The following is a 16,534-nucleotide window of genomic DNA, read 5'->3' on the forward strand; positions in this document are numbered from 1 at the left end:
TTACTCCCCACCTCCATTCCCTGCACAGATGTATCATAATTTGGGGTTATTTAATTATTTAAATTGCATTATTATGATCACATAAATATTGTTCACCCCCAAACCAAGTAGTTGAGTGTGTTTTCTCTATTGTGTAACTGTACTTTTTCAGAAGTTAATAATTACCTTGTTTTTAAAATTTGCTCAATTTTCTTATTCCTGTTACCGTGTTTCATACCATCAACAGCCTTTCAACAGAATTTCCCACACGACCACTCGTCTACTAGGACCATTTCCCTCTCCCCTCCACCAGAAGCCCCCCTCTTCAGCGCCCCGTTCTTCCTGCTCCACACTGCAGTGGTTTTCCTCTAAGCCCCAGCTTCCCAGTCAGTGTGTTCAGAATGGATCCCCACAGGCCAGGGGGAGCGGAGCCTGGCTCAGCAGGGGTCCTGAGAGGCCTCATCTATGTGCCCCAGAAATGTTTTCAAGAGAGGTTAGAAAGTACTCTGCGTTCGTTTGCTCTAACCAAATACCACAGACTGAGGACTTAAACAACAGAAATTTATTTTCTCACAGTTCTGGAGCCTGAAGTTCGAGGTCAAGGCCATGGCAGGTTTGGCTTCTTCTCCTGCCTCCTTCTGTGGCTTGCAGGCAGCCAAGTGGTCCCTGTGTCCTCACACGGTCTTTTCTCTGTGTTCCTGAACCCTGATGACTCTCCCTCTTCTTACAGGGACCCAGCCATATTGGATTAAGGCCCACCCCATGACCTCATTTAGCCTTAATATCCTCTTTAAAGACCCTGTCTCCAAATAGGGTCACATTCGGAGGTCTCCTGGGGGTTAGGACTTCAACATAGGAATCTGAAGGTGGGGGACACATTCCATAGACACACTAGATGTGCTCAGTGGTAGTCATTTATGGAATTCCCATTTGAACCCCTTGTGCTTGGCTCATCCCATGTCATCCCCACTCCCGACCTTCCACCACAGTGGAATAGTCTGTTCATTCAATTGCTTGAGAAAGGATGCACTAGAAGTTTTTTTTTTTTTTTTTTTTTTTAAAGATCGTGTGTATCTGAACATGTTCTGCCCTCATACTTGACTTATATTCTGGTTGGTTTTAGAATTCTAGATTAAAAAATTCTTTACTCTTAAGATTCTAATGACATTGCTGCATTATCATCTGGATTCCATGTTACATTATTTTTCCTGATCTGTGTGTATGTGCACCCTTTTTCACTCTCTTTCCCTTCCTTCCCCCTCCTCACTTGCCTCCCCCTCCCCACAAAGCTTTTACTATTCTTCTTCTGTTCTGGGAATTCTAAAATTTTCATTTCTTGTCCTAGGAAATCAGGTACCCTTTCTGGAAGTTCAGGGTCCTTCCTATTTTCGGACTTTCTCTTATTTTGTTGATAATCTCCCTTCATCATGTTCCTCATTGTCTATTTCCTTATCTTCTTGATTTTCTTTGTAGGAGATTTGAATTTTAGTTTCCAGAATTCTTTTAAAAGATTTTATTTATTTGTTTGACAGAGGGAGATCACACGTAGGCAGAGAGACAGGCAGAGAGAGAGGAGGAAGCAGGCTCCCTGCTGAGCAGAGAGCCCGATGTGGGGCTCGATCCTAGGACCCTGGGGTCATGACCTGAGCCGAAGGCAGAGGCTTTAACCCACTGAGCCACCCAGGCGCCCCTAGTTTCCAGATTTTTTTAACCTATTTTAATTTCTAGTAAAAGTTTTAAGTTTAATTTTTAGTCTTTTTTATAGCAGTGAGTATATATTTTTAGCATTATTTTCATTTTTAGTTTTAGTTTTTTGGTTTTTTTCTTTTCAGCTTTCTTCTGTTCCTAATTGTATTCCTTGAGTCTTCCCCTTCTGTGTGTTTTCGGGTCTGATTGTCATTGTGTTTCTGTTAAAATAATTTTATATGTGGTTAAATATCCAGAATACCCTGTTGGCTAACTTAGGTAAGTACATTTTAGGTTCACCGAGGATAGGAAACATGCCCTACTAATTTATTTTACTTCCAAAGCACCCAGCACAGCACTTTGCCTATAATGTGGTTTCCCGTGACTGTGTTTGTGGAATAATTTATTAAGTAGAGTATCTTAAATGTACAGACACAACAAGCCAAAATCATCTTCCCCAAATTAGTGCAACTTATTCTTCCTCATAATTATCAGAAGTGGGATGGGTCATCGTTGTCTAGACTGGTGTCAGAGCCTCACCCCACAAGGCTCCAGCTCCCCAGGCATAACTGAAATCACAAGCTCCCTGGGCTTTTCCAGCTGAGTCACTAAGTATGCATGCCCACCCCGGGCACGGATGGGAATGTGTCTTGACAGCCCCAGAGAAATCTGTTTGGTCCTATTTCAGTCACCACTGTGGGCTCAAAACTCTGCTGGGCTCATAGGAGCTAGAAAGGACATGCCGCCTCTGTTAAGGTCCACCAAGAGTTGTCTCTGCCCCTGAAGCAGCAAGAGGAGTACAAAGGGTCACATGTGGCCACAGGCTAAATGCCATGAGGAAGACCAGTAGTGAGAGAGCAGGTGGGAGTTATTTGTGGGTAGGAATAAAATCTTGGAGTTTGAAAAGACCTTTTAGAAGTCTGGGTCCATCTTCCTGGAATAAGAATTCTTTTAGCTTATCTTTGGCAGGTGGTTTTCCACTTTGTGTGTGCCGGTGAGGGGAAGCCCCTCCTGCTTTCCAAGGCAGCTGCTCTGTGGTGCTCCCATTCTGATGGTTCTGTGGAGCCCGAGTGCGCTGCTCTGGAGCGTACAGCCGTCATCCTGCCCTGAGCTGTGTGGGTCCTGAACGGATGCCTTCCCCTTTTCTGCATGGCCGCCCTCTGTTCAGCATTTAAAGAAGGCCTTCCGGTTGGGAAAAAGTGGGGCAAAGAGGTAGAGGTCTTGAGCCCTAATCAAACGAGCTGTTTCATCTCTATGCCTTGGTCCCCCCTGTCTTTGAAATGGGGACAGTTGCCTAGGAGTTGTCACTGGGATTGATGGAATCGATGTGTGTAGAGGAGCAAAGCCAGTGTCTGGTGCACAGTCAGCAGCCAGGAAAGGTGAGTGGCCACTGTTAGGCCTGTCCCAGGTCCCTTGCAGAGCAGGCAGGAAAGGAAGGCTCGAGACTGGGTGAGGTGGATGCAGCGGGGCCTGGGAAATGGACGGGCGAGTCACGGGGCTTGTTGACCCACAGGGACAAACAGGAAGGAGCCCCTGGGCCTGGCTTTAAGCTTGGTAAGTGATGGCACCAGTCACAGAGCGGCTTTGTCTCATTGAACTTGAGGTGATAGAGGATCATCTCAGGTGCTGATGTCATTAGCTCGTTCATTGATCGTGCTTTCACGGTGTCCCAGGCAGGCGCTGTTCTGGGTACGGGAAACGCAGAGGTCAGCAGGACTGACAGGGTCTGTCCTCTCCTGGAATGGGAGTGTGTGCTCAGGAGGAGCACTGCCAGAGTGGGGGCAAGTGATGCCCTCGGGGAGTGCTCTGGAGGCCCGGCTAGCAGGACTTGCTGGTGGCTGAGGTGTTGGGCGAGGAAGGGCAGGAGCTGAAGGTGAGGACGAGGCCTGAGCAGCTGCTGCTGCGTTTACCAGGCGGTGGCGGACTGGGGAGGGGGTGTTGGGAGTTAGGCAGGGGCAGGGGTTGAGGATTTGGGACCTCAGGTCTGAGAGAACCCCGGGAGACTCCAAGTAAAGATGTTAGGTGCACGCTTGGATATAGAGTCTGGAGCTCCAGGGAGGGGTTAAGGCTGCAGATAAAATGTGGACTTCATGTGCATGAAAATTTGTGGCACTTTTTACCTTCTGCATTAATATGTTACAAGCATTTTCCTTCTGCCCTTAATCTTCTCAGTCTAATTGGTATCATTACTCCTACTCTGTAGAACCTGAACCATGAGGTTCAGGGAGATGATGAGTAGCTTGCCTACTGCAGCTCGTTGCTGGCAGAGTCAGGATTCAAATCCAGGTTTTTGGTCTGGGTACATTTCCTACTCTGGTAAATCTCATTAAAGGTGACTCTTGTCTCTTCTGATTCACTTTGCCCCCAGATTGGCATATTCCCTGGGAATCCCCCCGCCTTGAGAGAAACAACCTTTTCTTGAAACTGAAACTTCTTATTTCTTACATCTTTCCTGTATCTCCTCCTTAAGGTGGTCATTTTCTTAAAATTCCCATTCTTGGATAAGCAGGTTTACAGGCTGTTCTCTGCCACGAGTCTGGAGTCCATACTAATCCTTGCATACTTCGTTCCAGAACTACCTGCCAAACCCCCATATTAAGACAGACTAGTAACATAAAGCTGTTTGTCAGGAACCCCTTCCCTTCTAGCATATTCATTGTAAAACACAGTCCCTGTTCCCTTTTTTCATCAGTCCTCTGGCCAGGCTTTCATGGCCTTGGTTAAAATTCTGTCAAAAATTTGAGCAGATATTGAAAGGAAGTAAATTGTTGAGCCCTCAACTTTGACCCTCCCCCTGATTCCTCTGGCTGGCTGGGACAATTAGGGCCCTGAGGGACAGTGAGGACAGTGAGCCGGTTTGGAGCATTCACGTGCGGTGGACACAGTTCTTGGCATCTGCAAAGAACTGTAAGACCCAGCCGCCTTAGTGCAGCTGGAACTGCTTCAGGCCTAGGATAGCTGGTTGTTGGCAAATGGGATGTGAAGGGGTTGGAGAAGGTAGTCCCCAGCCTCAGCCGTGCTCTCTGAGGTTGTCATGAAATGAGCTGACAATGTGAACGGTCACACCACGATTCCTGCAGTGATTTGGTTCTCTTTGGGCCCAGACACATGCCAGAGGAAGAGCAGAGTTAGCCGGACTTCGTTTTCACTCCTGGAAGGCAGGATTGTCTGGAAATAGTATTTCGTCCTTCGTAGCATTACCCACAAGTGGACACATATGTGGGTTCTACGAGCAGATGTAAGGATCATTTTGATTTAATGGATCTTCATGCCCGTTTCTTTTTCCCTCCTGTGCTGAGAGCATCACATGTGTTATCTCTCCTGTTCGGAAAGCATCACGTGCTGCAGATTGCCTGATTGTCGCCCCTTATCGGTGGTTCACTTTGACGAAGCTGTTGTGAGCAAGGATCCCTCTGGTGCACGTGGGATGTGGAGATTGCATTTCCACTCCAGCAATTAGAGGAGACTTCAGAATCCACGTTCACAGAACTTAAGTGACTGTCCTGCTCAAACCTGATCAGCTCCAAGGTGGGGGGCGTCATGAGTAGCTGAGGGAGACAAACGTGAAGCGGAGGCCACTCGGCTGTGGTTCTGGGCCGGGTGTCATACCAGCTCTGGGGGCCGATGGCAGAGGACAGGGCAGGGGGCGGACTGGAGCAGGAGCTCCAGCACTGAGTCGTCGGGAGCCCGCGTCCGTGCCAGGCGACAGGCGGGCAGTGAGGTCACTGACCGGAGAAGGCCCACTGAAAAACCAAAGTGTTGGAGCAGGAGCTGTTCAAGATGTCACAGCCTTGTAAGCAGCGTCGCCTTCCGTGACCTCAGGAGTGGAGGAGCGCTAGTGGAGAGCCAGGTGCGGAGGAAGTAGGAAGTCTTGTGTGAAGAGGAGGGTGTCACAGCACAGAGACGACTCCAGCCTCAGTGGAAGGCAGGAGTCCCTCCCTGCACACTTTTTAGATAAGGGAATTCAGAGAATTGTAGTGCAGCACAGCCCTCCTTTGGGTCTTCCTGAGGCCTGTTCTGTATCTCATCCCTAAATGCCGTTGAATCCGCTCCCCCCCCCCCCAAGGAGAGCTGGGCCTTTGATCAAGAATCTCTAAAGCAGTCCCTCTTTGGTAGAATGCAAAATACTTCCACACACCGAAGTTGTGCATTTGCTGTGTTGGCTTACAATGGAAGCAAAGTTTTGTTCAGTGTGTTTTGACCTCTGCTGGGGAGAGTATTAAAACCCTGAATTCTTGTCCTCTTTTCCAAGTGTTCTAGACCTCTAGGTACCTTTGAAGGACTTTAGTAATAGGGGCACAGTGATGCTGCATGGGGGAAAACAGAGCAGAACGTGGATCTAGAATGTTCTTTATGTTCTGTCTTCATATTGTTCTTCAGTTTTTACACAGAGTTGAAGGTAGAAGAAGACATTCCCATATGTGATTGGAGTCATGTCTGAAATGAGACTTTTTATTAAAGTCAAAATTACGTATTTTTGCCTCTCGAGCTTTGGTCTAAATTCTGTATGAAGGGAACTCATCAAAGGCAAACATTTTTAATCTTGAGCCTTGCTTTTTCTGATGGTTATTTCATTCATGAGAAAGGTGAGCAGATTTCCTGCTCTTTTTTTAAAAAGGAATGTTTAACAGAAATTATCTGTCAGCCTAAGGAGTTCCCAGGTTAAGTTTCCGTTCGAGTGCAGACAAGCCAAATTATTATATTTCCAGATTTCCTCCTACTTTTGCTGCCCTTCACAACGAGGGAGGAAAAAGTGGACTCCTTTGATGTGGGGGGAAAAAAAGCAATATATCACTTCCCTGAAAGAACATTTCTCAGTCTCTCATGTGAAAAAGGATTAGCACCTCCAACAAAGGTCCTGTAGATCACAGAATCGGGCAGCAATACCAAATAGTACTCCTAAGGAGAGGAAAAACTGTATTTGAGCAAGAGTGTTTGTCCTGGCAAACAGAAGCTTTTTAATAACTGCAAATCTGAGATAAAGGCCTACGCTCCTCGGAGTCTCCCTGTAAATCCTCAGCCAGTCTAAACAGAGCGAAGCTGACTTTTGTTTTAAAATAGAAGTATAGTCTTGTCAAAATACAGTGTTTTCGTGGACCGGCTCCGAATACCTGTGGTTCCTAAGGATCCCGTATTTATGGATAAAATGGTTTATAAGATTCTTCTTTGACCCTCTCGTGTCAACGGCACTTTGTCAGAAGGCAGCTTGCTTCTATTTCGCGTTGATAAAAGTTGTTCCAAAGCAAAACAAGTTGCTGAATTAATGCATTAAAGTTATTCAGCAAAACAGGTTGCTGAGTTACTGTATTAAGATTTTGGTTGAGTGTTTATTAGACGAAAAGGAAACCCATCCTGACTTCCCAGCACGTTACCGAATCCTTATGTGTTTCGTATAAAGAGGCTGTGGGAAGTAAGAAAATGCCAATTCTTGTGTGCCAGAAAAGCTGAGAGGGAAGTTCGTTCAGTCAGTTTCAGTGCAAAACTTTGCTTTTTCCAGGTGTTCGTGTACTTCCTTTTTCTGGAGTCTGTTTTCTAAAATTAGGAGAATGAAAAGGCTCTGATTGAAGATATCATCATACTAATAGCACCTTGTACACATGTGGCACTTGAGGTGCCTCCAATCCTCTCTGCTAGCTGCAGCTTCAAAGTCTGCATGTCGTTGGCTCCCTACTTTGCTTGATCCTGCTTGAATGAAAGATTCTAAGTGGGAGGGGAGAAGGGGGCCGATGGAGCAAACAGTGGGAGCCCTGGGACGAGGGGTAGGATACCAAGTGATCCTTCAGAATTTTGGTCCAAAAACAAATTCTGGGTACTCTTTAATGTGAGAAATCAGGATTATTTTGTCCATATGGACCCCTTAATTGTAAGGGTTTTTTTTAAATCTACTTTTTTAAGAACAAATTTTAGTCTTCGGTAGCTAGTTAGTAACCCTCTGACCTTTCAGTAAATACCCAACTAAAGCTTTGAAATTAGGGTGTTTAGTGTTTTATGGCCCAGAATAAAAATCTCCCAATTCTGTTTCCAAATAGTGTAGCCTCAACACATTTTATTAAGCTCTTGACACATTCAGCCGTGTGTATTTTGTAAAGTTCCTATGGTTATTGTTTTACAATAGCTGCTTCCAGAAGCATTGTAAGGGTTTCAATTAATCAGCCCTTTGTGTGCTTCAGACTATGCAAATTTATCACATCAAACCATTCAACTGCTCATGGGAAAGCCGTGTAAAAACTGTATTGTCTTCTAGCGCCTCCTCTCATTTAGAGTGATGTTTTAATAAGAAAGCTAATCAAGTTTTCTTATGCATTATTTATCTGTTAACATGTAAGGAAGAGCCGAATTAAAATTATGTCAACCGGGATATGGCAAGAGATGTGATAGATCTGGAAGTGATTCAACGGCAAAACAAAGCTCATATGATTCAACAGTTTTTGTCTCCTCCCCTCCCCCTGGGGATTATTTAAGGTGCTGGTGTGAAAAATAAAAGAAGGTTAATTCAATAACTGGAAAGGCGGGAGGGGGGAAAGGAGGAGCCACCTGTGTTCGCCTTCACGTTTTTGATTGAGAGATTTACATTTCTGAATATAGAAAGGCTTATCGAGAGGAGTTCATTCAAAGCAAAACACTTCTTCCTTGATACAAACAGCCAAACTGGAAAGCATCCCCGTTGCTTACCCCTGCTTTCATCACTTAGTCCCTCTTTCGCCCTAGAAGTCTGCAACCCAGGCCCTGTGGGTAGTAAAGTTAGTCGGGAACCCCATCCGGCTGATGTGAGATGGTCTGAGCAGCCAGGCCCCAGCAAGCTTTTCGGCTGCTCCTTCTGTTCATTAGGCTGGTCTCTGCTTTGCTAGTTTGCTTCCTGCTGAGAGTAATTAGGTTTCTTATATAATAATAATTCCTTGTATTTAGATGCTGCCTTTCTCTAAGGACCTTAAAGTACCTCTCAGACATTAGCTCATCTGTTCTTCTAACACAATTGCCTCATGAGATAGGTGCTAATTATTCCCATTACAAAGACCAAACAACTAAGGCTCACCAGAAAGTGGTGCTTTTGCTGCAGCCAGAACAGCACAATGTCACTTGAATGGCAGAGAGTCAAATTAAGGTCGCCCGATTACTTGGTATCCTGCCTTACTTAGATCTGAGAGTCCGGCGGGAGGGGGGGGGTGAGCCCTTTGTAGATGGAACCCCCTCAATCCACGAACCTCGTTATCACCAGGCGTGGCCAAGTGGTCACTCACTGAACACCCACACTTTTCTTCCACTGTGACCGATAGAGGGAAATCACAGCAGCCTTTCACCCTTCACTCGTGCAGAAACTGTTCAGTTTACAGAATAAATAGCCTTGTCTCAGAGGTAAGCACCTGCAGAAGGTAAAAGTAGATCAGTTAGCCCCCAATTAGTGTCATGTCAGGAGAACCTACTCCAATCTGTCTGCCTCGTTTAGAGCATTTGAAGGTGGCACGCTGAATGGTATCCGTGTTTTCGTTGTCGATGCTCAAGTCGTTTTAATCTGCACAGGACACCTCTCACGTGGAGTTGGGTCCCCAGCCTCTTCCTGCCCCACCGCCAGCAGGTGCTTAGTAAGGGAGGGAAAGGACTGTCCTCACCCAGAAAACAAAGAGGCGCCTCATGGATGAGCCTGGGGGCACTGCACCAATCCAACGGTGGTTATACAGAGAAGGTTAGACCTGCTACATAAAAATTACGACAATTAAAAAGTGAAACAGAGTGTGTTACTCAGATGTGACCAGTTATAGATGAAAACCCTTCGCTCGTCGGCACTCAGCACACTGAAGTCACATCAAAAACAGCTCTTGAATTAAAGATTTCTTTACAGTTTTCTTCTGCCAGTTGCTGCTCCCCTTCCTGTCTTGACAGGGTGTGAGAATGTGTTCGTTTTCCTTCTTTTTTTTTTTTAACCTTCTTTTCATTTTTTTTTTTGTTTGAATTAGGATAGGTCCATAAAACAAAACTAGTTTAAAAAAAAAAAGCCAGAAATGACTGGTGAACAAGTCATTTGCTGTTTATAATTAGAAATACTTTCTAAGAATGATTCATTAGATTAACCGAACTTTCGCTGGGCAAATCTATTCTTAAAATGATTTATGTTACGTTCTGTGAGGGCACGGAAATAGAAATAACAAATTGGCGTTAAGATCCTCCAGTGTCTAGAGCCTGACACAGAGAGGACTGTGACAGTGGGTCCCCACATGTGCCTTTCCTACGTGGCTTGGCGGTTGGACTTGGGGCTCTGGACTCCTTAAATTCTTTGCCTTTACAATTTGAAACAAATATTGCTGTTAATGGAATAATATATTATCTGTTGGGTATCTGTGGAAGTATCCTGCCCATTCTGTGTTCTGGCTTGTCCTCCTTAACCTATTTTCATTTCTTAGAAGGTGTGCAGTGTAGCCTGTGGTCTGATTCCAGGTCGGCCCCTGTGAGTCCTTGACGCGTCTGGGGGCCCGTTCAGCGGGTGTGTTTGCGTTTGGCTGCCAGGAGGTTGTGCTATAAACAGTGGGGTGGGGACACCAGCATGAGCCAGGGGATGAAATTTTATTTTAAAATCTGAAATGCTGTGTAAGCATTTAAGGTATGAATCGGTAATTGTTTCAATAACAGCTTCCATTAGATATGGTTTATTTGTAGTCCGTCCTCTTTTCAAGGGTCCAGGGGAGTGTTAACACACTGGAGCGGGCTGCATATCATTTACATTTTTAAACCAGCATTAAGGGAAAGTGACTGTAACTTTTGAGAGTTCTAAATCTTGGGAGAGATTTTACGCCTCCATCCTTAGAGAAAACTGTTTTAACGTATCACGTGAAAATAAGAAAAGAAACCTTCCTTGGCTTTGATGAAGGCTCTGAATGATTCTGAAACCAAGAAATACCTTTTTAAAAAAAAGAAAAGTCTGGTTGGGAGACCAAGAGCTCTCGTCTCCACCCCCCCCCAATGAATTCCGTAAAATACGAACTTTTTTAAAAATCATCTGTCTCATTTGAGATTCAAGATCATCAAATTCTGTCTAAATATTTTGTTTTAACTTCTAAGCTCATTATGGTTTCTTTGTGTTAACTTGTATTAAAATCTGTCAGCTATGACTGGTCTCATAAGCACAGCCAGCGGACCAGAATAAGTTAATTATTTACTTGTGTCACTAGTGCTCTTCATCTAATGAAATGCACAGCTGTGTTAGATCTGCAGTTGGATGTGTAGCTTCCATTGTTCCGCGAGTCAGCAGAGGGTAGAAGCCCCAGTGATGGAGAGCCCTCCGTTCTTTCTGCTGTTCTGGCTTTCTGTGTCGATTTCATGGATCTTTTATCATTCACTTTCACACAAAACAAACAACACAGGGCTGTCTGCTATGGGAACCATCTTGGCATATAAAAGGGTTTTCAGAGCCTAAAGTAATTTTAAGTTCGCTAAGATTTAATTTTTGGCTTACAGGTGCCCTTGATTCGGATGTGACCAAAGCAGTTCCTATAATGGAATGAAAAATTCCCAAAGTTACTTGTCTGTATTTTTAAATGGCATGTCAGAAAGAGGCCGGTAGAATTACTTCCAAAAAGGAAAGCGCTACTACATTTTAATCACATTTCAAGCAAAGTTATTAGAAATTTAGATTTCAGGGGAAGGAGCATTGCTTTCATTTTAATAGCAAAGTTAAGTTGGCCTGATTAAATGTGTCAACGGAAACTGAAAATACAAGATGCAAATCCCCTCTCTGCTTACCCTACCCCCATAGGATTCCCTGCTTCCCCCCCTACCCCACCCCCAGCTTCTGTACCTCCTCCTCCTCACTCCCACCTTCTCAAGTTGGGGGGCGGACGCCAGCTTCCCCCTGTGAGCCGCCACTGAAGGGTGCTGAGGTCTTCCTTTGGTTTTGTTTTTAAAGGATCTAGCCGAACCCTCCACGTCCTCACCAGCCAAAGTGACATTCTGTCCAGAGCACATCCCAGGACCGGCCTCCACAGGAACTGCCGTTTTTAACATTTTGTTCACGTTACACAATGTTGTTGTCGGTGCACCTAGATTTACAATTTGATCTCTTTCAGAGACGATTTCCCAGTAGCCTGAGTGTTTGTCAGATAATTTCAGTGTGGACAAGATGGATTTGGGGAGGGAAGAAAGATAGGGTCACACACTCGGCTTAATTTAAATTCTGAGACGTTGTAGTTGAATTTGAAATAAACTGAACTGAGTGATTGTTTCTGTGCTTCATGTAGGAAAGCATACGTTCTTTATAGTAAACAGTACAATCTCAACCAAAAAGCCAATTAAAGCACCTACTGCTCTTGAATTCAACATCACAAATCTAATTACCGTATCATTGGTAGCCACTAGAAATCAGAATATCAATAACCAGTACCGAAATAAGCAAATGGCTTTCTTTTTCTTTAGACTTTAGCTCTTGGCGATTATAAACCATCACAAAGATTTTATTTTATTTTAAAACAATTTGATTTCTACAAAATAAAGTTATTAACTTTGATTTCTACAAAATCAAACTGAGGAATGAAAACTTTCTGGGAGAGCAGTTTCTTCTCAATAGGTACAGATGGTTAATAACTTTATATACAAGGGAAAAAGAATTTGATCTTAGTAGATATAAAAGGATCTTATTTCTTCATCCAATGCCATTGTACATTAGTTTTCTCATTTTAAATTATATAAATTGGGGTTAACAGTCTAAATTATGCCCCTGTCCCTCCTACCAAGAAAAAGAAATCAGAGGCATTAAAAACAACTTAAGCGACAAAATCCCCTACAGGTTAAAGTACTATGAAGGGAGTAAGAAAATACAGTTAATTTAAGAGACAGCAGTGTTCATAGAGCTGGGAGGTTTTTGTTTTGTTCGGTTTCCATTCTTAGAATTCTGCTTCTAATTCTAGTCTTTTCTTTCAAGAACAATTTGACATTTAATTTTCTTGTTCAACTTTACAATTTCCATCAAAGATCACTTTTCTAATGTCTTGTCAGCCATAGGAATTAGAATTCCTTGAGGCCATTTAGGCCCAGCCAGAGAAGCCCCGGGCAAAAGCCAGCCCACCGGCCAGTGCTCTGGTCTCCGTATTAGCACACCAGCCACCCCCGAAGACTTATTGTCTCAGCCGTTTCAAACCACAGCGGAAGCACACCTGTCATTCAGGTGGTTCTGTGCTGGATTGATGGGAGAATCGGAGCCCTCTGACTTGGGTACAGTAGGTAGCAGATCCCAGAGGAGCAGGCGAGGAGCAATACTGCCTCGGCCTAGGAGCTTCAAGGTTGGTGGCTGGGCCGGGACCCTGCGAAGGCGCTGCTCTTGGGTCCCCGTGGCAGGAGAGGTTGGGGGAGCAGTCAGACAGCACCGTCGTGCGTCATGCCCACAGGCTGGTCACAGGCCGCGATGCCTCTCTGTGGGGACAGCTGTTCTCAAATGGTTGCTCTGGCGGCAGGATCGTTGGAAATTGCTTTTGTTACTCGGTAGAGACTGGAGAAGGAGACCAAGAGAGCCGGGGGCAGATCCCAACTGAGTCCTGTAGTCGTCTCTTCTGCCGGCATGCTGTACATGACTTGAGGTCTTCTCTTCCGCCAGGTGTTTGTGGTTTGATCGTCCCTCAGGAAGACATGCCATTTTGTGACTCTGGCATCTGTCCGGACATCATAATGAACCCCCACGGCTTCCCGTCGCGAATGACGGTCAGTACGTTTTTCAGAGGTACTGCTTGTAAGGAAGAAAGTGGGCAGTGGGTTTGTAGGCGGTGCTGGCCCTGGGACCCTGGAATTTATTTTCAGAAAGGTCCCTTGACTCTCTTGCCCCATAAATAGGTTCCCAGCCTCCGACAGTGCTAAGTTACTCTCCCGTGTGGAGGGAGCGTGGAGCCGGTCTGCTGTTCCCTTCGAGAGCAGTCTTCTGAGGGAGGAACGTACCCCTCGGCAAAAAGAACCCCTTGAATTGACCCCCACGTATCTCCAGTCCCATGGTCTGGCATCCTGGCTCCACCACTTAGCAGCTGTACCACTTGGGAAAGCTGCTTAGCCTGTCTGTCCCTGAGTTCCCCCACGTGCAGCGAGGGAGATCATAGCACGCATCCCGTGGGGCTTTGGGGACAGGAACTTGGACCCCACGTGTTAAGCTTTTCCAAGGGCCACACAGTAAGAGAGTGATAAATATTTGCTGCTATTAGTCTGCCACTCTTATTAATAGTCGTCATCTTGGTCTTTGCGGGGAGTAGGCTATACCTAACTAAACAGACTTCCTGGACCACGAGGAGGTGCTCACTTAGGTTGTTCCGTCCCACAGGTGGGGAAGCTGATCGAGCTGCTGGCGGGCAAGGCTGGCGTGTTGGATGGCAGGTTCCACTACGGCACTGCGTTTGGAGGCAGCAAAGTGAAGGACGTGTGTGAAGACCTTGTTCGCCATGGCTATAACTACTTGGGGAAGGACTATGTTACATCTGGTATCACAGGGTGAGTACGTTGGTAGACATTTTAATGGAAAATTGTGATTTTATTAGAGTAAGTGATAAGAGTCCTTAAAGCGGACTGTAAGATGAGCTGTTGTAAGAAATCAGGCAGAAGAAAGTCTGACTTTGGAAGTGTTAACTGCTGCTGTAGTGGCCATCATGTTGGCCTCCGTGAGTCTATCAAATCAACACATCACACACTTTAAATTTGCTCAGTTATATGTCAGTTTTATCTCAATAAAACTGGGAGGGAAAGGAAATCCAGATTCACAGAACTGGTAAACTAAGGAGTGGTGTTTTACTGGTGAGGCTGTTATTTAAGAAGGAAACAAGGTAACTTACCAAGGTAGGGTTTCTATGCAACTTTGATTGTATATAATACAAAATCCCATCACCCTTGAACTTGCTCTGTATTAAGAGGATGAATGTCAGACAATTCATGCTCTGATGGCCTGAGAGGCCTGACGTGTCTTTACCCCAAAGATACAGATGTAGTACTTGTTCCCTAAGTGTGTGATGGCGAGCGAGATGGACAGGGTCCCTGAGCTGTGCAGCTGACCAGTGAAATTTTTACTAGACTTACTAAAAAATGAGACAAAAAATAACTTCTCAGCAGGTCCTACCGTAACTCCTTAACTTGAAACTACAACTTCATATTGTCCATTTCCTACCTTATTTTTCTCTGTAGTGTTCATCCTTCTCAAATACCCTGAGTAATAATGCTGTCTAATACTGTATCTGTCTCCTCCATGAGAGCAGGGCCCATCTGTCTTGTTGACTATTTTATTTCCAGTATCTGCATACACAGGCACTCCATAAATATTTATTCAGTGAAGGAATAAGAACAGATTGGTACAAATAGCTCTCACTGAAATGAAGGCAAAGAATGGGTTAGGACACTTCTATGAGGTGGTGGGTGTTTCAGCGGAGATAGGAAGGGTGAGAATAATAGACCATTTGAAGACGGATGCAGAGGGGAGGCTGGGTTTGACACCTTCCAAGGGGCAGACCTCAGTTCACCTGAGGTGAGGCTGCAGAAGGAAAGAAGGTTCTCACAGGCAGAGTGTTGGCTCCTCTCTCCTCTCCGGGGAGAACCGGAGATCCCTAAAATTCTCGGAAATGACAGGCTTTTGAAACTTGACTCACACGTGGTTTTAAAGGATCAAATCAGTTGCTTAAGTTAAGACGCACATTGTATTTGGTTCCAGATAAAACTCTGGGACATGGTGTTTCTACTGTTTTACTGAGGCTTCACTTGTATTCAAGCAGTACTGGGCGTGGACCCAGGGCTTGATTTGGTGCTGCAGACTATAGTGATGGGATTAAAATGGTCAGAATTGGTATCTGTTAAAAAATACTGGGCGCTGGCTCCTCCAAAGACATACAAATGGCTATCAGACGCATGAAAAGGTGTTCATCATCACTAGCCATCAGGGAGATTCAAATCAAAACCGCATTGAGATACCACCTTATGTCAGTTAGAATGGGCAAATTTTACAAGACAGGAAACAATATGTGTTGGAGAGGATGTGGAGAAAGGAGAACCCTCTTACACTGTTGGTGGGAATGCAAGTTGGTGCAGCCACTTTGGAGAACAGTGTGGAGATTCCTCAAGAAATTAAAAATAGAGCTTCCCTATGACCCTGCAATTGCACTACTGGGTATTTACCCCAAAGATACAGATGTAGTGCAAAGAAGGGCCATCTGTACCCCAATGTTTATAGCAGCAATGGCCACAATTGCCAAACTGTGGAAAGAACCAAGATGCCCTTCAGCAGACGAATGGATAAGGAAGATGTGGTCCGTATACACTATGGAGTATTGTGCTTCCATCAGAAAGGATGAATACCCAACTTTTGTAGCAACATGGACGGGACTGGAGGAGATTATGCTGAGTGAAATAAGTCAAGCAGAGAGTCAATTATCATATGGTTTCACTTATTTGTGGAGCGTAAGAAATAACACGGAAGACATGGGGAGATGGAGAGGAAAAGGGAGTTGAGAGAAATTGGCGGGGAGATGAACCATGAGAGACTATGGGCTCTGAAAAACAATCTGAGGGTTTTGAAGGGGCAGGGGTGGGAAGTTGGGTGAGCCTGGTGGTGGGTATTAAGGAGGGCACGTATTGCACGGACCACTGGGTATGGTGCATAAACAATGAATTCTGGTACACTGAAAAGAAATTTAAAAAATTAAAAATTAAAAAAATAGGCAAAAAAAAAAAGTACTGGGTGCTGGGATGCTTGAGTGGCTCAGTTGGTTAAGCATCTGCCTTCGGCTCAGGTCATGATCCCAGGGTCCTGAGATCAAGCCCCACATCGGGCTCTCTGCTTAGCAGGGAGCCTGCTTCCCTTCCTCTCCCTCTGCCTGCCATTCTGCCTACTTGGGCCTTTCTCTATCTCTCTCTCAGATAAGTAAATAAA

The 16,534-nt window shown here is 45.0% G+C and overlaps 1 protein-coding gene across 1 annotated transcript in view; it reads left to right on the forward strand.

The window, feature by feature from the left end:
- Positions 1 to 16,534, forward strand: part of POLR3B (RNA polymerase III subunit B) — a 104,974-nt gene that overhangs the window by 78,540 nt on the left and 9,900 nt on the right. Inside the window, exons 24-25 of the mRNA XM_032836502.1 lie at positions 13,241 to 13,344; positions 13,949 to 14,115. Of these exons, the coding sequence (XP_032692393.1) occupies positions 13,241 to 13,344; positions 13,949 to 14,115 (271 nt within the window). The remainder of the gene's footprint in view (positions 1 to 13,240; positions 13,345 to 13,948; positions 14,116 to 16,534) is intronic.

The sequence above is a fragment of the Lontra canadensis genome, unplaced genomic scaffold (genome assembly GCF_010015895.1).
Source record: "Lontra canadensis isolate GAN:19392208 unplaced genomic scaffold, GSC_riverotter_1.0 scaffold93, whole genome shotgun sequence".
Classification (NCBI taxonomy): domain Eukaryota; kingdom Metazoa; phylum Chordata; class Mammalia; order Carnivora; family Mustelidae; genus Lontra; species Lontra canadensis.